We start from the raw sequence: 21,269 nt of genomic DNA on the forward strand, positions 1-21,269 counted from the left end.
TGTTCATTAAGAGTGACATGGCTAAATTCTCATTAGTTTAAATAAACAAATAAATATGTTATGTTATGATTGTTATTTATTGCATTGTTATAATATTCTATGTAACCATTCCACAACGTTTAATGTAAACCGCCCAGAGTCATAGGGAAGAGCACACAAATTCCCCAGACCCTCATACCTGAGGGACCGCCTATCGCCCTATGCCCCTCGCAGAGCCTTGCACTCTGCGAGTGAAAATCTGTTGGTCGTTCCCGGCCCTAGGGAAGCACGCCTGGCCTCGACCAGGGCCAGGGCCTTTTCGGTCCTGGCCCCGACCTGGTGGAATGAGCTCCCGGGAGAGCTGCGGGCCCTGCGGGATCTTTCAACGTTCCGCAGGGCCTGCAAGACGGAGCTCTTCCGACAGGTTTATGGTTGAGGCCGGGGCTGATAATAGATCTATGCCCCCCCACGGGGACTCGGGTTCTGGACCTGAAGCAAAACATCATCAGGGCCTCCTCTCCACCCGCTAGTAGTGGGAGGGAGGGGGGGGGGAAGTTAAGCTGCCGTTCTTGCCATGCCGGTAATATTGGCAATGTTATTATTGTTTTAATGGGGTTTTAATGGGGATTTGTGATATTGTTACCCGCCACGAGCCGCAAGGGAGTAATAATAATAATAATAATAATAATAATAATAATAATAATAATAATAATAAAGCATGTGGGGAATATTTCTCTGTTTCCTCCTTGGCTCTTAACTCTATTTGGCTCTTAACTATATTTCCTCCTTGGCTCTTAACTCCCTGCCTTTATCTTCTGTCATATCCCATAGGGCTCTTATGTTCTTGTATGATCTTAGGATTTAAAGTGCCCTTACCTGGGTAGCTCAGGCTAGCCCAATCTCATTACATCTTAGATGCTAAGCTGGGTCAGCCCTGGTCAGCATTTGGATGGGAGGCCACCAAGGAAGTCCAGGATTGCAACACAGAGAGAGGTAATGGCAAAACACCTCTGAGCATTTGCTGGCTTGAAAACCCTACTGCAGGGGTAGTCAACCTGTGGTCCTCCAGATGTCCATGGACTACAATTCCCATGAGCCCCTGCCAGCAAACACTGGCAGGGTCTCATGGGAATTGTAATCCATGAACATCTGGAGGACCACAGGTTGACTACCCCTGCCCTACGGGATCGCTGTAAGTTGGCTGTGACTTAATAGCATTCTCCAACACCAATCTAGAAGAACATTGTTTTCCAACAGTGGCTGCCAGATGTCTCCAGGAAAAACTTACGGATTTCAGTGTCAGGAGACATGATGGGGAACACTGCATTGGATGAATTTAAAAGGGGCTGTATAGATTTAAGAGGGACAGGTCTGCTGCTGGCCATTGGCTATAGAAGCTCAATAGGACCTTCCAGGTTCAGAAGCCTTTTGTTTCTGACTGTTCAATGCAGAGCAGTTGAGGGCTCTTCTCTGCATGTCTTCCTCTTTTCTTACAAACAGGACAGAGCCCCACTCAACCTAGACCACGCTGTCTCACAGCTGCACTTTCTCATTTCCCCCTTCTTCCTCTTCTATCCATTGTTCCCTCAGGCTAGTACCTTCATTCCTTTGCTTTGACCAGTGCCTACTCTGCTCCTCCCTATATTAGCCTTCCTTAGGCCCAAAATGTAATCCTCAGTCTTGATGCACCTGTACCACATATGTCCTGACCTGGATAGATCTCGTCAGATCTCATAAGCTAAGCAGGGACAGCCTTGGCAAGAATTTGGATGGGACCTCCAAGGAATACCAGGGTCATGATGCAGAGAAAGGCCATGGCAAACCAACTTTGAACATCTCGTGCCTTAACAATCCTCAGAGTTGCTGTAAGACAGCTATGACTTGACAGCACTTTCCACCACCACCAAGCCACGTACAGCTGTTCCCGTGTCCAAACATTATGACCTGTAATTTCCCCACAGAATCTGTACTGTTTGCAAATAATTGTGCAGACGCTAACCTTTCATAAATATCACATGATATCAGACCAAGTCATAGAATTATAGATTTGGAAGGGGCCATCCAGGGCATCTAGTTCAACCCCCTGCTCAATGCAAGATCAGTCTAAAGCACCCATGACCAGTATCTGTCCAACCGCTGCTTAAAGACTGCCAGTGAGGGGGGGCTCACCACCTCCTTAGGCAGTCTATTCCACTGATGAATTATTCTGTGAATTTTCCCCCTGATATCCAGCTAATACCATTCTACACACAGTTTACGGCTATTACAGGCACAGACAGACTGCTTGTAGTGTTTGTTTGTTTTTTAAGTGCAACTGAACAACATGTAAAAATAGTTACATAAAGGTGTGAGCGTGTAAGTAAAGCAGACGTAACAGGAAGAAAGGGTTATGTATTTGTATAGTAAATCACTTAGGTAAAAAGCTATTAAGTAAAAACATATGAAATAACTATACAGGAGTGGAAAAAGAGGGGATAAGGAATGGAATCTTTATGTTCACTGTTAAAGAATGCAGACTGAGGAAGCTTAGCAACTGTCTGCAAGGTTTTACTGGAAAGGTCCTAAGGAATACAGGAGCATAAAATCCACATTAAGAATCCAGGATAGGCATGGAAAAATATGAAAATGGAGACTACAAACAGCCTCTTTATAACTGCACAAAGAATACTGAGTAAGGAAGTTCAAACTGAATCGTATTCTCCAATGATCTAAAAGGGAAGGGGGGAAAAATTCAGGATCTTCAAAGACTATTGAGTTTTATGAAAAATAGTGAAGCTGAACAACAAGGAAGCACTCAGAAAGTTATGCCAGAATAAACTAATTCATATGAATAATAAAGATTACAAAAAAAATCTTGGAAACAATAGCTTTGGGAATGCAGTGTGTAGCCTTTCAACCTCACCACAATTCTTTATCAGAGCTGTACCTTTTTGAAAGGGGAACATGAAGGGAAGAAAAGAGCACTTTAAATCCTAACAAAATCTGTGGCAGGATATGAGCTGCTGTGAGTCACTGCTCATTTCTTCAGATTCTGTTAGTCTGATACTGGACTCTTTTCCTTGCCACAGACAGACTTATGTGGCTACCCATTTGGATCAATCTCCAAGAAATGGGAGAGAAAAAAGTGTTTCAGGCCCCGAACTAAAGGCCTTTTATGTGTATCTGGTATAAAATGTCTTGCAGATTGCTAGAAAATGGTATCCATGCCAACTTGCATCTCTAAGCTTTGAGAAGAAAAAGGGAAAACAGGAAAAGGCAGCTACAGCTAAAAAATAAGCTGGAAGACAATCAGCCACAGCCTGAATGGCCCAGACTAGCTTGACACCAACAATACTTGGAAGCCAGGCAGGGTGAACCCTGATTAGTCCATGGATGGGAGACCACTGAGGAAAATCCATGCAGAGGATGGCTGAACAGATTTTTCAAATCTCTGCTAATATGCATCTCATGTCTAAGTTGCAGCCATGCTGCTACAGATGAAGCACTCAGTGTCTTGCAAAGTGAAGAAAGGACCATTTTACTAAAGAATGACTGGTAACCAGAGATGCTTTATAGCTAGTTAACTGTTGCTAAAACGTCATGACTTAGTTGAAATGAGTAGGAGGCTTGTTGGCAGTGTAAAGGCTAAATGGACTTTATTTCAGCATACATTTTGATGGATTAGACACACAGATGTGGGTCACTAAGAAGACATATAAATGAGGCTATGATGAAAAAAATGGAAACATAAAAGTTAAAGGGCCATGAAATGCAAGAAACACAGAATGGGAAAAGTACAGAGAATATTTACAGTAGCAGTAGCAGTAGCAGAAGAAGCAGAAGCAGCAGAAGCAGAAGCAGAAGAAGAAGAGTTGGCTCTTATATGCCGCTTTTCTCTATCCGAAGGAGTCTCAAAGCGTCTTACAGTCGCCTTCCCTTTCCTCTCCCCACAACAGACACCCTTGTGAGGTGGGTGAGACTGAGAGAGCCCTGATATCAGAACAGTTTTATCAGTGCTGTGGCGAGCCCAAGGTCACCCAGCTGGCTGCATGTGGAGGAGTGCAGAATTGAACCTGGCTCGCCAGATTAGAAGTCTGCACTCCTAACCACTACACCAAACCACTACACCAAACGCTATAACTGAGGAATCCCAAATTCGAGAGAGACTGTGTCACACTTCCTGATGAATTCTCATTCGGTCTCTTGCTAGAATTTTCTTTTGCTAGACAACAGTGACTTAGATCCTCAACAAATGTGCCCTTTGACCTAGAGTTTATAATTTTTCCTTTATAACCTCAAATATATATGTCTGGCTAGACTAACATGGCTTCTTCCTTGACTAAGAGTGCCCGTATGTCATATGTTCAGGCAGAAAAAGACTCCCTGTTCCAGATGCTGCTAGTCCATAAGGAATGGTAAGCACCTCCAGGGAAAGGAAGGGCTGAACCGTGTCAGCACCTCAAGATTCCTACAAGATAAAGTATCAAAATGATACTTTGAACCATTTAAGGAATGTTTTTGCACTACTGGAAATCCTAGAGATAAGTCAGCAAGGGAATTTTTAACAGAAGAATATTGATGCATGGTTTTATATGTCATACATATTTAAAATGTTTTATATGTCATACAAATTTAAAAGCATGATTTAAAATGTGCTTTAAATGTCAAACATATAAAACACATTTTAAATCATGCTAGTAGTAAAAGGCATTTTATATCTTCCTGCTATCAGCAAGACAAAATAAGTAAGTCTTACTCTCTTTTGCGATTCCTATTAAAGAAACTTGCCCATTCGGAACAGGTCTTTTTACTTCCGATCCAGAATACTGGAGATATGCCAACAATTAAGGTCATCAGATATTTCATCAGAAACAAAATTATTTCTGGCCTTTTTAAGACCTTCACCTGAAAAACAATAACCATTCAGTGAGAATACAATAGAAAAATGGTTTTCCTGCCTTACATTTCAGAGGACAAAACCAATAGTGCCACAATAGTCTTTAGTATGACATCAGCTCTGCCGTTTTCAGGACGAAAATAAATGAATACATGCCATGCACTCAATCATGTTCATTTGTTCTAGAAATTGCAGCTGAGATCCTGTGAAGCCCAGCACTTAGCATTTCAAACTAGATTGGGGGGACCTGAATTCAAATTCCTATTCAGTCATGAGTTTCACTGGGTAACCTTGTGCTCCTTCATACACACTATCCTACTTTAGAGGGTTGTTGTAAGGATATTTATACTTTTTGGAAGACAGGCCAGACAAAAATGGTAGTTCTATGAGGGTGGGGGAAACTCACAATAGAATTCTGAGCTCAATTACTTTACAAGCTTAAAAGAATTAAAAACAGATTTTACTACAGGTTGGGGGGGAAGTGGCAGGAAAGAACTAGAGAAAATTTAAGAAATACAACCATGTAATGCACCAACCCAAATATTTTTGGAAAACTAGAATTTCCCACAATTAGATAATTCCTAAGAAAAGCTCTTTAACACTGAAAAGAGAGGCACAGTTCCGGCACAAAACTCAAAGCTCCAGATATAAGGACAGACCAATGAAAAAGAACTGTGGACAATTATTCTATTCATTTCTTTAGTGAGTGCATAGTGAAACATGGGTACATCATCATCTAAGTGCACGAGGATGATGGAACTTTGGATATGGTGTTATAGAGACACAGGATACAGACAGTCTAAACTAATACAGTCTTTAAAAGTATGGATAAGAAAATGTTGCTTTTGTTGCTTGCCATTTTACAACTTATTTTTAGAGGAAGGAGAAGTATGGGAGAGTGGAATATAAATAAAATAAATACCCTGAAACCAATTTTGCTCTAAATTATTATTTCATTAGGAACAGATGGATTTCTCAGCATTAAGCTCTAACTATGTATTCATTTTGAAAATGAACAATAGAATAAAACATTTCTTGTTCCAACTCTTTCATTAATTGGGATATAAGAAAAAACTACAAATTGCAGTCTTATGTTCCAGCATGTCCTGAAACACTCCCCTCACCCCAGTCTTTTATACATCACCCAGCCTGAAGAGTTCTGGGGAACCTGAAAGCCTTCTCTCACTATTTTTTTATATCTTGCTACTCCTTATAAAAGTGGCCTGTTCACTCAATAAAGATCCTTTCCTCCAGCAGGAGTCATGCACAGATGCTCTTCTGAGCATCTTGAGTCAGGAGAAAACTTCCGCCATTGAAAGTGCTCATGCTGATGGAAGAGATCCAGAGCATACAACCCTTTTGGGGACTTTTTTTCTATGAATCATTTCAGGTACCTACAACTGTAGACATTTGGGGGCGGGGTTTCTACAGCATATACACAGACATAGAGAAACACTTTCCTCTTTTTCTAAGGAGAAGGTGATCAGATTACAAAATAAATACTGCCATCATGAGCAGCAGAGAAGGATCCCCCAAAGGGTCTCAGCATCACAGAAGACCCATTTACAATCATTCTTTTCAGAGTCAAATGCCCCGTGATGCACAACACAGTAATATCACATTTGGAGCTAACAACCCAAAACAACACAATATCAATATAACTCAAGAACCTTTGCTATTGAAGCATAAAGTAGTTTGCCATTACCTGATAAGGGCAGGGTATATGGAATTCATCACAGTGATCGGCAACCCATGTGGTTTCCCAGATCTTCCTGTACACCTGCTCATAGATGTAACATCCTAAGAGAATCACTAGTGGTACAAGATATAAGCCACTGAAGACACCAATTCTAATCATGAACTTCTTGAGCTTTTCTTGATTCCTGCCATCATTCTGTATGACTTGCCGAACGTGATTTAGGGAAATTATACCAGCTAAGAGGAGAGACAGACCAACGATGACACAGAGGCACAGAGGCAGCAGGACAAAGTATCGGGAAGAATCCAAGTCATAGAGACCAACAAAACAGACGCCACTGATATTGTCGCCTTCCACTTTGTTCATGGCAAGAAGCATAATGGTGAGAAAGCCAGGCACACCCCAGGCAACTGCATGAAACCACATTGCTTTTTGTTCAATAGCTTCGCAGCTCCATTTTCGTCCAGCAGCTAGGAACCAAGTAACTGTGAGGATCACCCACCAAACAGTCCCTGCCATGGTGAAGAAATACAAAGCCATAAAAACAATTGTGCAGCCTTTGTTCTGGGAACCAAGAACAACCATTTCACCTATTCGCAGCTTTTCATCTCCCTTATTGCAGGCTATTCTATTACCTAGGACAAACCCAAGGAAGTATACCAGAGACACTATGCTGCAACAAACAGAATAGTATATTATTGGCCTCTCTGGGTACCTAAACCGTTTAACATCAATCAAAAACGTTAGGAATGTGAACAGAGTGGCACAAAGGCAAAAAATTGAAACTATTCCAATGAAACTTTTGGCAACATCTAGCTCATGATCACTGAAGTACATATTGGGACATGGGGGCGCACACTGATCAATGCCCAAAAATTTGTAGCTTTGTCCACTAGAAGTCTGCAGGTGTCGTGGACACCAAAATCCATAATCCCTTCTAGGCTGTCCTGGAATCTTCTGAGTTTCAGGTGTCTTCAGGGTTGGATAAGCAGCAACAGGGGCAGTTTCATCACAATCCTCCAACCTAGAGAGTTAAGAAAAAATTCAGAAATGCCAGGGAGTTGGCCCAACACTTCTGGGCACCATCTACTGTTATTTCTCCTAGAATCTTAAAACAGATTCTTAAAAAGAACTTTACAAAATGTCAGGCTGACCTGCAATTGGATTTGCAAAGAATGTAAGAACCGGCAGAGCTTATATTTAATGAAAAATATGTATTAAATTGTACACATTTTTGAACACAAAAGGTTTTACTATTATTTCCTTGTTATCATTTTGGAAATTACAACATTTTCTTTGTGTATTTTCTAATTTGTAAATCAATAAAAATATACCATTAGACAGCAACATCTGGTTATTCCTTGCTTGGCTCTCAGGACACTGAAAACATGTCCTGGTAGAAAGGGCTAAAATAGAAAGAATATTGTTGAACATTCTCAGGAATACTGGGAAAGGTGAGGGACAAGTAATGTTTTTTTTTTTTTTCCAAGCAAGCAGCATTTAGGATTGTATGGTTTTAAAGACCAGAGAACTCATCTCTATTTAAATGTTTTTGTTTACTGTAAACTGGTATGAATAACACAAGAAAAACCACGAGTAGTTGTATTATGTGTATGTAATTGTAACAGGTAGATGTCATTCTGTTTTAGAATACAGATCCTTCAGGAAACTGAAAGCTCCCTCTTTGAATTCCAATGGTGTTTTTATGATGTTGGTATTCACTGGGTGTTTTATGATAGATAGAATCTGAAGAAGAATGTAATTTGGAACAAGAACAATCTGGGTAAGTTGTCATTTGAGCTTAAGAATCTGGAAATAAAGTAGTGGTCAACGAGCCTATTTTTCCCTCTGAGCTTCAATCAAAGTTATCACTTGAATTATACTATTTGCATACACATTTGTACTTAGGTTTAAAGAAAAAAGGATAATAAAAAATCTTCAAAGGTAATTTGCCTTTAAGAAACTTTCAACCTAAAATTTGGTAGTGGCATGGGACATCCGTTTCTTGCACTGTGCTCTGTCATCTGGTGCCAGCTGGTGGTTGCAGTAGCAATAGCATCAGCAGCAAATTAACCTTTCTTTCTTTCTTTCCTTCTTTCTTTCTTTCCTTCTTTCTTTCTTTCTTTCCTTCTTTCAATATGTCTTCAGCATGGAGTTAACTAGCCTGTAGGAGTCTCCTAGCTTTAAAGCACTGGAAATGGCTCCTTGTCGTGTTTAATAATTAATATTATTTTTATTATTTTCTTCATATGTTAATGCTTTTTTCAGAGCTTTCAAAAACAGACCCCTTTGTGAATGTAAGATTTATGTGAGTCGTGATTTTGAATGCTTTATTAAGAAAATATATGTAACATTATATCTTTGCATGTTTACTTGGCACTACAATTTTGTAAGGGCTGAATTATTTAAGATCTGAGTGGCTTGAAAAAGATTTCCTGAAATGAGATCACACCATATGGTAGCAGTATGATCTTGTTAAAGGACTGATTAGAATACAATAAAATCAGAGTCCAGTAGCACCTTTAAGACCAACAAAGATTTATTCGGGGCATGACCTTTCAAGTGCAAGCACTCTGATGAAGTTCTTTAATTTAATTTTTAATTTAATTTTTATAACATAACATCTGAATCTGTTAAGCTTTATTTTCATTTCAATCAATTAATGAGGATTTTTTAAAAATGTTCACAATATCATCTTTTTAAAGTTCTGCTTAGATACTTGAAAAATGTAAGGAAAAATCTCACATGTATGTGGTTATTAGGCACAAAATTGTTCAATCAGAGCCATTCCAACCTGCATAAATATTTAGTTGAAGCTGTAAACTGTTATACAAATGAATGGAAATATCATTAGAAAAATCAGGAAATGATCCAAAGAGATATTCTGCTACATGGTTCACCAATTCTGGAAAGATATTGTGGCTACTGAATATGTTGAACATCCTTCCGCTCCCTGGGCAGGTACTTCAAGTTGAAATTAAAGGTTTAAAACTTCAAATGGAATGACTAGTCCTTCCAAATGAATTCAGAGCACAATGGGAAAAATTCCTGGAATTGGAGCAAAATACACCCCTTGAAAAATGAAACAAATCTTAATTTTGTATGTTATGATCACTATGGAACACCTATTTCACAGCTCTTAACTGAATATATGAAGATATCCACATATGCAGTAAGCCACAAGGCTACAATACTCTCTAAGAAGTAACAGACTTCGCTACTAACACAGAAAAGCTTGCAATATTAAGGGGAAAATGATGGGAAAATTCTGTACCTGTCACATTCAAGCTCCTTTGGCCATATAATTCCGAAAGTGTCTATGGGTTCTTTACAGGCCGAGTAAACTCTTTCACAAAGACTTCGACATGGGTAAAATACATGATTCTTTCCCACACAGGAAGGTACAAATGCTTTGCATAAAAACGTGCGGACATCAGGAGAGCACTGGATTTTCAAAAGAGGTAAAAATGGCTGTTGAGGAAAAAGCAAATATTTTTATTAGAAAATTATTTTGAAATGACTTAAAGCAAAACAAAGCTAATTTTAGTCAACCTGGCTTACATTAATTTTCATTCAGAAATGACACGGGCTTGATGAAGATCAGAGGTATTACAGTATTGGGGGGTGGGGTTTCCCCACTCATCTCTCTTCCATATGCCTTCCTTGTTAAAATCCTTCTCTTAGACCGTTTATGCACTGGAGGTTTCATGCCGGGCTGCAGGCTGGAGTTTTAGTCCTGGCAGGTTGCCCTATCTCTTCCTACACCCACCTGGGGGAGCATTTGGCCCGGTGTGTCTCATCTGCCCCCCATTTGTGCTCTTGCATGGGAGCTGGGGCAGTGAAGTTCCCAGTGCATAAATGGTCTTACTGCTACTTTCACCCCTAACCTAAGGAACAGTAATGTTCAGAGTAATGCTGGATTGATTGTGGGGGGTTGGTGAGGCATCATGTTTGAAAATACATGGCTATAGAGAGAATTCGGACAAAAAGGAAAATAGTTATTTCATTCCAGTTAATTTCATAGAGACATAATACAGACATTTTGAATCATTAAAACAATTGGTATTCTGACCCATAGTAAGGTTACATTTTGTTAAACATCTGTTTTTTTTTCCGAACAACAGACTGGCCCCAACAAAGCAAGATTGCACGGGTGTTCATGTATTTTCATGGGCTGCTTCCAGCAACTTCCTGAGATTTCTAGACTATGTGGAACTAGGAACACCTGGCTTAAGGAGTGAGGAGGAAGAACAGAGGGCTTCATTTTCCTCTCTGGAGACCCCTTTGGAAGATATAGCTGATGCAAGAGGGGGAATTCCAGTGCAGCTCCACATCCCTTGTCTGAGTAGGCTTTTTCTACACACAGGACCCCAACATCAGCTTTTCAGAGGTTTCAAGTGTTGCTTTGGGAAGTAGAAGCAGAACAAGAGCCACATCAGCAAGCACCTTACGCTAACTGAGCTGAGAAAGGGTATGCTCAAAGGGTCTGGCAAAGGTGGCAGTGGGAGTAATGCCTTGCCCACAATCTAGTGTTCACAGTAAGCAGGTTATTTCTCAGGCAGGGAACAATGCCAACCCAAACTGCTCAAGTCTAAAACCTGAGTCAATGGAACAACTAGTTCACATTTGTTGTTGCTGTTAGGTGCGAAGTCGTGTCCGACCCATCGCGACCCCATGGATAATGATCCTCTATGCCTTCCTGTCCTCTACCATTCCTTGAAGTCCATTTAAGTTCACCTTAGGGTCAATCCATCACTGCTGGGCTTCCCTGAAGTGTTTTTTGAGCACTTCAATCCACAGTACAGGGTATGCCACACTAGTCTGCTACGTCTTACCTTATTCCAACCACAAATCTGTGACGGTGCACAACCGTCTAGTGCTGCTGGTATAGTTCTTATCCAGCCACCATAGTCTGTTGCTCTAGTCTGCTAGTGTTTCTCATAGTATCTGCCATATCCCAGCAACAGCTGTCTTCTGCTTTACTGAGCCAGGCTGCCCTGGTAGTATTAGCACTGTTCAGGGTTCATGCTCAGCTTGCAGCCATTTCTCCTGTGGTTATCTGGAACTAAAGGCTGTTGCTGCAGGTACTTCTCACAGCTTCTCTCTGGGGCTGGCACAAGCACTCAGAAAAAGTCAGAGAGCTGAGGGAAACCTTTTGAAATGTGGTTTGTGCTTTGTTAAAGTAAGAAATGGCTATTCCTATTGATTTCAATAGAGGATCAGAATTTCCAGGTTTTGGTGATAGTGCACATCCCTAAGAGATGGTAATGCACAAACTGAACTTTATAATTAGTAAAATATAAGGATTATATACTATTAGTGAACAATATGACTTAGAGCCAGCCAGGTTTTTTGCTTTTGCCCTTGGCTTTATATATTCACCAACAGGAATTCTTATAATATAGTTAACTTTCCATTAAAATTGTCCACTGTATTTTCTGTCAGACGACAAACTTCCATGGTAGCAAATTCCCTCAGATTCTTTATTTAGCGGAAATCCAATTACATCCACAAACAAAAGTTCTGCCCTCTCTTTCAATGGTGAGGGCTCTATCATGTATGATATAAATATGCAGAATCCTGTCTTTTGAATGTTTCAATAGTCAAACCATTAAAAGAATTGAGACATGTCACAACTGGAACAAATTCACTGAAATGTACGATTCCCATAACCGTAAGAATTTATTACAAAACCCAAGGAGTGATTCTTCTGCAAAGTCTACCTTCTACCAAAATGGCATTTCCTCCAGATTCTTATGTAGACCGTCCTACTCTGAAATATGTCAAATGGATATGAAATTCATCAGGTACTGAACATGTGAAATAAAAATTCTGCTTGTACTGAAGATGAAAGCTTTGCAGTGCCTACATCATGTATTAAAACTATATGTTTATGCTGCTACTCTTGAGTTGATCACATAGAGCAGGAACTTAAGACTGCATTCTACTAATGGAACTTTCTGTTGGCAGACACACCTCTTCCACAGGAAGAGGGCAAGATTCTGTTGATAGAGAACTGAAGTCATGTGAACATCATTTATTACTGGAAAAAATGAATCCACTAAGTTTCTGGGATTCTACCCTAAATACAGTGAAGACTCCTCTCTCTAAACAGAAACATCACCTACATAATATGAGACATTGTGAAACTGTGAGGAAGTGGATCATTTGGACCCCTTCAGGAGAAGGAAGAGGGTCATGGGCTGGTGGATAGATTCTGATCCCACTGATGTCTTCCTAGAGAAGCCCCACAAGACTTTAGAAGCAGGGGATGAGGCACCTATTTCCTCCTCCTCTGCCCACATTCAGCCTGTGGGGAAAGTACTTGGCTCCTCCTTGGCCCTTTTTGAGACCCTGGATGGCAACCTGCACAGGCCCAGCAATGGACCCAGCCTCATGTGGTGAAAGAAACCCAGCAGGAGGCTGGACCAATGCTAGTCTCAACTACAACTACATCCCTGCTAGCCCTCCCATGAAACTTACAACAGTTTGGTGTAGTGGTTAGGAGTGTGGACTTATAATCTGGCATGCCGGGTTCGATTCTGCACTCCCCCACATGCAGCCAGCTGGGTGACCTTGGGCTCGCCACGGCACTGATAAAGCTGTTCTGACCGGGCAGTGATATCAGGGCTCTCTCAGCCTCACCCACCCCACAGGGTGTCTGTTGTGGGGAGAGGAATGGGAAGGCGACTGTAAGCCGCTTTGAGCCTCCTTCGGGTAGGGAAAAGCGGCATATAAGAACCAACTCTTCTTCTTCCTCTTCTTCTTCTCTACTTCATCATCCAAACGGAAACTGTGTACGACTGGTCCAAAGTCACCAATGACCTTCCACGACTTGGGAATGTAAACCTGAGCCTCCCAAAACTAGTCTGGCACCAGCTACTGCACTTGCCCCTTTCTTAACACACTTCTCCAACTACTGCACTATCACAAAACAGGGTCTGGAAGCCAAGGCTTTCCCCTGTTGTTACTCGTCTGCACTGATTTTTCACTAAATTCTATTGGGGCAAGGCTAGACCACTCCCTGAATTTACTTAGGCCCTTTTGCAAGCCATGTGAACTAAGGGCCTTTATGATAGCAGTATGCTAGAATGTTAGGCTGCCCATGCCATACATACCATTATGGATATGCTTACCCCGTTACTGAAAACAGCATTTATTACCCTCCCTTTATTTTTAGGAATTGCCAGTTCTTACGTGTGCATTATTTTTATATGAAATAGTTACACAAATTGGTCAGCCTTCTTCCTCCCTATTGTTTTCCATCATTTTCTTCATCGGTGTCAAGCCCATCAACATCTTCATTGCCTTTGTGACACGGCACTGAAGTCTTATCAACGCCATGGCCTTGAGGATTGTGCAACAGATGCTCACTCCACGCAGCTCATTCCCAATTCCAATTTGTTCACAGTATTTGCTGCCAGTAAACTGATTTACATTGCAGTAAAGTAGTTCCATCTGGTGCTCATCTTTTCCCGAGGCAGTCTCTCTCGTAGTTTATAAATGAACATATTTGGAATTCCTTTCAAATATGAAGATTAGGTAGTGTCTGATGTTATTTAGATACTGTGCTGAGCTTTTAGAGAAAGTGTACTTCAGTCTATCTCAAAAGGTCCCAAATTTCTGGTAGGTTAACTTTTCAACAGGAAATAATGAGCTGGGTTCATGTATCTGAACTGGAAAGACTAATGCTGTAGGTGCTGAACTGGCACAAGTTCAGCATGCATGCAGTACCACAATTGGAGATACCACAATTTTTGTATAAGATGGTGGACCATTCAGACCTGTTCAAGCCAGTTTGGTGTAGTGGTTAGGAGTGCGGACGTCTAATCTAGCAAGCCAGGTTCAATTCTGCGCTCCCCCACATGCAGCCAGCTGGGTGACCTTGGGCTCACCACGGTGCTGATAAAACTGTTCTGACCGAGCAGTGACATCAGGGCTCTCTCAGCCTCACCCACCTCACAGGGTGTCTGTTGTGGAGAGAGGAAAGGGAAGGCGACTGTAAGCCGCTTTGAGCCTCCTTCGGGTAGGGAAAAGCGGCATATAAGAACCAACTCTTCTTCTTCTTCTTAAGAAGATAACTTAAAGTCATCTTAGTGCCCACCTGAGTAGCTGCCACCACTGAGGACTAAAACTGTTTCAATAGTAAGTCACAAAGGTTATTAACATTTTAAGTGATTTTTCCAGAAAACTTTACACATTTAATTATTCTATTTATGCTACATCTTTTCCTTCTACTGAATCCTGAAATACCCAGAAGAAAACAAGTAATTTTGTTTTAATACACATGCACTCTATGATCAGCAGGAAATAGGCACAGCTTCTTTTTATCTTGGCGTGTTATACAGCTCTGCTAGGTGATATTGTTTCCAGCTGGCCAACTGGAAACTAGCCTTTATACAAAGTGAGAAGTCCACATTTCCTAATAACCATCAAAACAAACATATAGGAAAACACATTCCCATCAAGCTGTTAGATCAGAAAAGCACTGCTCCCCCTTCTCCCATTCTGAAGGAAAACATCTTGCCTGCCTCCCCTCCCCTTCTTTCTCCCTCTTACAGTCTCTTCATTACCCATGGTTCAATGGTATGTTTGAACTGACTGAACCGCAATCACATTCATCACATTCAACCATAACTGGATTTAAAAAAAACGGTAACTATGGTTGCATCAGGTTAAATGTAACACTGGACTAGTTAATACTCGAGAGGGGAGCAGATTAGTGTAAAAACACCAAAGCTGTGCAATCTGACAAGAGCTATGTCTGAACAAGCACGTAGCAGTAAAATTAGTGGATTTCTGACATGACTTCTTGATTTAAGGATATGCTGTTATTGTTACAACAGCTGATCTAGCAGGAGAAAGTTAAGAGTATCTTAGCTACATTACACTAGACTACTATTAGCTGAAAACTAAGTGCATTGAAAGATAAGTCATGTTTGCACAGGTTGAAGACTAAGGAAGAAGATAGGGTAGTAGGATAATGCAGAACTGGGCACTGATTATACAGTACTAACTGATAACTGAAGTGTCAGACACCCAGCATGAAAAGAGGTGTGCCAGTATGACAAAGACGACTGTGCTACACTTTTATCATTACCACAGACAGATAAGATGTACAAAGTAGGATTTTGGACTTGTACTGTGATTTCTACAAGGTGACTTGGTACTATTCACTCCCTAAAAAAGGAGCAAGTAGTGTTGGGTGGGTGAAAGTTTTTCCAAAACACGCATAGCACATCTCCACCAGGTCCATGCACAAACCAGTTTTTCAAAGCCTCACCTTCTGGTAGCAGGTCTAACAATTCTGCTTTGTAATTAAGCTTGCTAAGCAGTTTCCCAATTAAGACATTAAGCAACTATTAGAAGCACAACTTGTTACTCAGGTTTGCAATCTAGTGACCTAAAGGAAGTTAGGACCGGGGACATGTGAATTCAAATCTATCCACATACATGACATGCCCAAGGGCACCATCTTACAAGTTTTTTTTTACAAGTCTAGACTAGCCTCATGCACTCACCCCGAGTACATTGACAGGATAGGCAAATGTGACAGGTAGAATTCTTTTTTAATTGCCAGTGAAAATGTGAGCCTATATCCTACAACTGGTCCAGCTAAAACCCTCCTTGAATTCTCTAGCTATACTCACAGACTTAAATATTTTTTGCTCACTCTCCACTACATGTTCAGGAAACTACTGGTATAACTACAACTGTTCTACCAGTAAGATGTTAAGTCTGTGGAAAAATCTGGCATGAGCAACTATGTGCTTCTTTTGCCCATAGATACCATAATTCTGGCTACATGTCTGTCAACTAATAGAATGTGAGCTGTGTGCAACTGTTGTCTTTGGACACGTTCCATTTTACAAGAATGAATGAGCTAACAATATGGTTCCACAGACTTCTGCAGATAAAGAACATTCAGTGTTCAGTTACTACTCTGATGGGGTAGATAACACAATAACCTGCCACTACCATAGTTAGCCCAAATAAAGACATAAACACCAGTGATGGCCTACTCCTATATCAATACCCTTTTAAAAAGGTCCATAAGACAAATGCAGAATTTTAAAAACATTTTAAAAATTATAACCTGGCTTTCTGTTAACAGACTTCCAATGAAGTTTTAAGTTTGACTGCAATGCAATAAAACTAGTGATATTTTAGCACTGCAGAGAACGCATTTAGAACAGCAATACACCACAGAGAAGAACAATGTTGTGCAATTTGTGACTATATGAATTATGCATGGAACTCCATGCCATTTATTCAACAGCTACAATAATAACAACCCTCAGAGAGAGTTATTTTATTCTCCTCACTGACATAAATGGCTTGCACAAGGCTACTCAGCATATCCAGAACTTTAAAAAAAACCCAAATATCTGTCTGATGCTGGAAAAGAGAATATTTAAAAATACAGATCTTGCTACTATCCTGTGCAAACTGATGCTACACCAAAGTTCTGCTAGCCTTCAAATAAAGTATTTTTCTGATAGAAAGTAAAAAGATTTAAGAAACACTTATGAGTATAATTGATTAGTGAAAACCATTAAGCACACCTTTATAAGAAATTCAGGAGTCACTTGTATATGATGAACAAGCAAGGTACCGTTACGACCTCTTATGTGGTTTTAAACATTTACTTCAGTAGAAACCTAGCAATAAGGTTAAGTTTGCAAAACATTTTACCTACTAACATATGGATTGCCACCCTATGGGATCAACATGAAAAGATCTCTCCCACAGGAACAAACTTGGCTTTCCCCCCTGAAGAGTAGCCAGAGGTGCACTCAGCAAAGAGTCCAGGTGCAAGAAGTCATTTTTCCTTGCACTGAGAAGATTATTTAATGTGCTTGCAGTGGCAGCTTATCACTCCTTCAAATACTAACAAGAAGCCTCTTTAAAACAGTCTGCCAAAGACAGGAGGAATGGAATGCTGAGAGAAGCAGAGCACCAGTGAAACATTAAAAGGGAAGGGACTAGAAAAATTCCTGCTCAAGGCTCCAAGCTTAGATAAGCCTATAAGGCAGGGGTAGTCAAACTGCAGCTCTCCAGATGTCCATGGACTACAATTCACATGAGCTCCTGCCAGCTGGGAATTGTAGTCCATGGACACCTGGAGGGCCACAGTTTGACTACCCCTGGACTAAATGGACCATTGGTCTGTTCCAGCAAGGCTCATCTTAAGTTCTTATAGGAAACATGCCTATAATGCCTATATGTCTTGCCTTATGCCATTTTTCTAGTACATATAACTAAAAACATTAGATGTGTTTTCCAAAGGAATATTTCTTCTTAACAATGAAAAGGAAAGAATGAGTAACTATACAGAATGAAGCTATAAGAGAAAGAAAAGATATATTACTACTTTCTTACAGTATTACTGTAATACATTAACTACCTATCAGTGTCATGCTAAACAGGTCTATTCAATGGGGCTTACTTCCAGGAAAGTGTTCTTAAAGACAGCATTCTAAATATATGTACATTCTGATCAAAAGTCAGTCCCACTGAGTTCAATAGAACCGCCTGTACAAATATGCTTAGGTAGCCTTCCAGCGGTTCTCAACCTGGGGATTGCGAACCCTGGAGAGTGGTTAATCAACCCTTTTCCCAGGGGTCGCCAAGGCTGCCGCTGCACCGCCATGGATGCTGCACTGGCGGCAGCAGCCTCAGCGACCCAAAGGGGATTGCAGCCTTAGGAAGGTTGAGAACCACTGCCTTAGACACTGCCTCCGCAAATACATTTAACATGACTGCTTGGCATTCCTGCGTGCACTGACCTGTCAACTATATTACAGGAAAGAGCAAAAGAATGCTTTAAGATTCACTTTTGTTGTTGCAGAAGCACCCTCTCTATTTACGATTAATGGTACTTAACTGAAATAAAGTTCAAGTCCAGATCAGAATAAGTGCATGTGCATATGAAAGCTTATACCTAGATTAAAACTTTGGTGTTAAAGGTGCCACTAAACTAAACCTTTGATCTGCTGCTTCACATGTACATGGCTTCCCACCTGAATCTATCAGCATTTCATCAAGATATTAAGAAATTCTGTCAACAAGAGTTAAGAATTCATTCACAAAACTTTCTATTATATTAGGAAAAAAGAATACAAAAACTAAAAAATTACACACAGATATGACAACATATACTGTTAATAAAACTTAATCAGCTTTACTGATGATGTGAGCTTCAACTGACAAAAGTTTATTCTGGGATGAACTGTGTTTGTCTCTTGAGTGCCATTGGACCCGTTTGATTTTGATACGACATAGCATAGCTATCTATATGGAAAACCCAGCCCTTAGAACTGCCAGAAGAGCTGCATTCTAAGTTCTTTATAAAGTTACATCACTGGTTCATGTAATCTAGCACATTATCTATAGCTACTAACAGCTCTACAGAGAATAAAGGTTATGTTTTTCTCAATTCTGTCACCAGAGAGTCCTGGAATTCAACTGGAATGTTTTGCATACAAAGCATATGCCCTACAAACAGATTATGACAAAATTATTTTCTCTGTCTAATTCTTATAGCATCCCATTCCTTGAAAATCTAATGTCCATAGCATGGTTGAATAGTTTAATAGCATGGAAGGAAGGAAATACCCAATGTTTTTGAAAAATACTAAACTAGCACAAATAGAATGGGACCACTCACTACACAGTATACTGCTTATAAATATATGTAACTATAATTCAGAAAAGAAGTGAACAACTCACCACCATGTGTTTATATGCAGTGTCTTGATCATAATGATCCAGTATATTTGGGAAAAATGTCATATTATAGTCCATTCCTGAACATTTTGGAATAGTTATAGGTTCACATGTAAAGAAGCTATTCCCATAAGTCACTTTTAAGGTTACACTCCAAGTCAGAAGATATACAAAGATCCACATCTTCTCAGATATTTCTGACTTCAGCACATAACTATAGTATCTCCTAGGTGATATCTGTTTCACGGTGAAGGCCAACACAATGGAAGCACAGACATCTTTTCATATCTCAGACACAACAGGGAACTAAGAGCCGTGGACTGATGAAGACTCTCTTCATACCGGAAAGTTAAGCTTCTCCCTGCTGCAAAATGAAAAGGAACAAAATAAATAGTTAACATTGATAACAGCTGTGACCACTAAGATTTTTACAAGGATTACACAGAAAAGTAAAAAACTCCTCAAAATAAAGTTAGATCCTTCAGTGCAAAAGAATTCAGATCAGTTCTTAAAAGCCAAACCAGTTGGACTTAATGCAACCATGATACAAGCAAAATAAATGAGTTTCAAGCTGGTGATGACAACCAAATAACCGTTTATTCCAATGGAAAATAATTTCTCAAACTTTCCAAATCATCAAAACAAACTCCTATGAACGTTCCGTTTTCAGTATCTTCATCAGCGATACCAGTCGGAAGCACCTCAATTAATATCTTACTTCTAAAGACAATTATTGCACCTGAGAATTACACACTTCAGGCAAAGTTCTCAGAACCACCTGCAAAAGCCTGAATGATATATACTAATTTTCAAGCCCCAAACTGGTAAATAACGACTACTGACACATGATGCAGGCATTTTCAATAGCTGCAAACATCAGACAAAATGCCTTCACACAAGGAAAACAAATGTACAGTCTTCAAGAAACCTGTAAGCCAACTAGCTTCCATGTATTGTTCTCCACAACCTGCCCCTCCCCACAAATAACCACAGATGGGGTAAAAAATGCCTACGCCAATTAAGCTGTCAACAAGCATTTGGCACAAGAGCCTCCAACGCCAAGCCAAGCCCAGCCCACCCGCCCAGGTGTTTTGCGCCTGGTGCTCCCAGAGCCTCGCAGCTACGGCTGCTTTCTCCACCCCGGAGTGGAACCGGTTTTCCAATCCCAGCCATTCTTTCGGAGCCTATGACTGACCGGAGGAGGGGGAGGGGGAGGGGGAGGGGGAGGGGGAGGGGGAGGGGGGGGGCTCGAGATGCTACCCGTGACCCCCCTCCCTTTAAAAAAATCCACCTCCTTTCGTGGCCTTCGAAGGAAAACGTGGGGCATTGCAGGGGCAGAAGACGCCGAGAAGTTCTCCACGAGCCCCCCCCCCCCGCCATTAATCGGGCCGCTCTTTCTCACCCAATGATTGGGACTCTTGGACTCACCGGGGCGGCTTCCGAAGTCAACGCCGGCCCTCCAAGAAGGGGCGCGGAGGCAGACGCCGTGGCCGCAGCCCCCCCTCGGTGAAGCCCGCCAGGAGGGAAGCGGCCAGGCCTGGGCCGGCCGCAGAAGACACGCCCTCCTCACCTGAGCGGCTGCGAGGCGACGGCAGCGCTCGGCCTCGCCTCAGGGCGGCAAGAGCCGCACCACACCGCTCGCTTCGAGTCGTGACTCCGCCGCCTGCTCTCCGACGGCCCGAGGGCTTCCCTCTCCCGGCCAGGCGGGGAAGGAGGAACTGGGATCGCGCGATATTTCAAAGGCCGGAGAGAAAGGCGAGGGGCGGCGCTGGTATCCTTCCGCCCTCACGAAAGGAGAAAGAGAAGCCGGTGAAATTCTTACCGCTTGCTTTCTCTCTCCTCCCCCTTTCCTAAAAGTGGTGGGATCCAAACCGTTCCTTAGTCTGACCAAAATGCCGCGGAAGGAAGGGAATGGGTCATGCCATTGCAGGTAGCGGGGGGGACGGGAGGGTTCCAAGGCTTCCCAATCCCTCTTTAAAAGCATGC

At 41.3% G+C, this 21,269-nt stretch overlaps 1 protein-coding gene across 3 annotated transcripts in view; it reads right to left on the reverse strand.

Annotated features, from left to right (window-relative positions):
* The window catches only part of FZD6 (frizzled class receptor 6), a 28,099-nt gene extending 7,060 nt beyond the window's left edge, over positions 1–21,039 (reverse strand). Inside the window, exons 1-5 of one of the 3 annotated variants that reach the window (XM_077351746.1) lie at positions 20,854–21,039; positions 19,287–19,647; positions 9,829–10,025; positions 6,561–7,578; positions 4,715–4,863 (exon numbers count right to left, since the gene is read on the reverse strand). In XM_077351746.1, the coding sequence (XP_077207861.1) occupies positions 4,715–4,863; positions 6,561–7,578; positions 9,829–10,025; positions 19,287–19,466 (1,544 nt within the window). In that variant the 5' untranslated portion in view covers positions 19,467–19,647; positions 20,854–21,039. Of the gene's footprint in view, positions 1–4,714; positions 4,864–6,560; positions 7,579–9,828; positions 10,026–19,286; positions 19,648–20,685 lie in introns of all 3 variants that reach the window. The other 2 variants (XM_077351744.1, XM_077351745.1) reach the window with 2 other exon arrangements.
* Positions 21,040–21,269: the final 230 nt, after the last annotated feature.

This window comes from Paroedura picta, chromosome 9, assembly GCF_049243985.1.
Source record: "Paroedura picta isolate Pp20150507F chromosome 9, Ppicta_v3.0, whole genome shotgun sequence".
NCBI lineage: Eukaryota > Metazoa > Chordata > Lepidosauria > Squamata > Gekkonidae > Paroedura > Paroedura picta.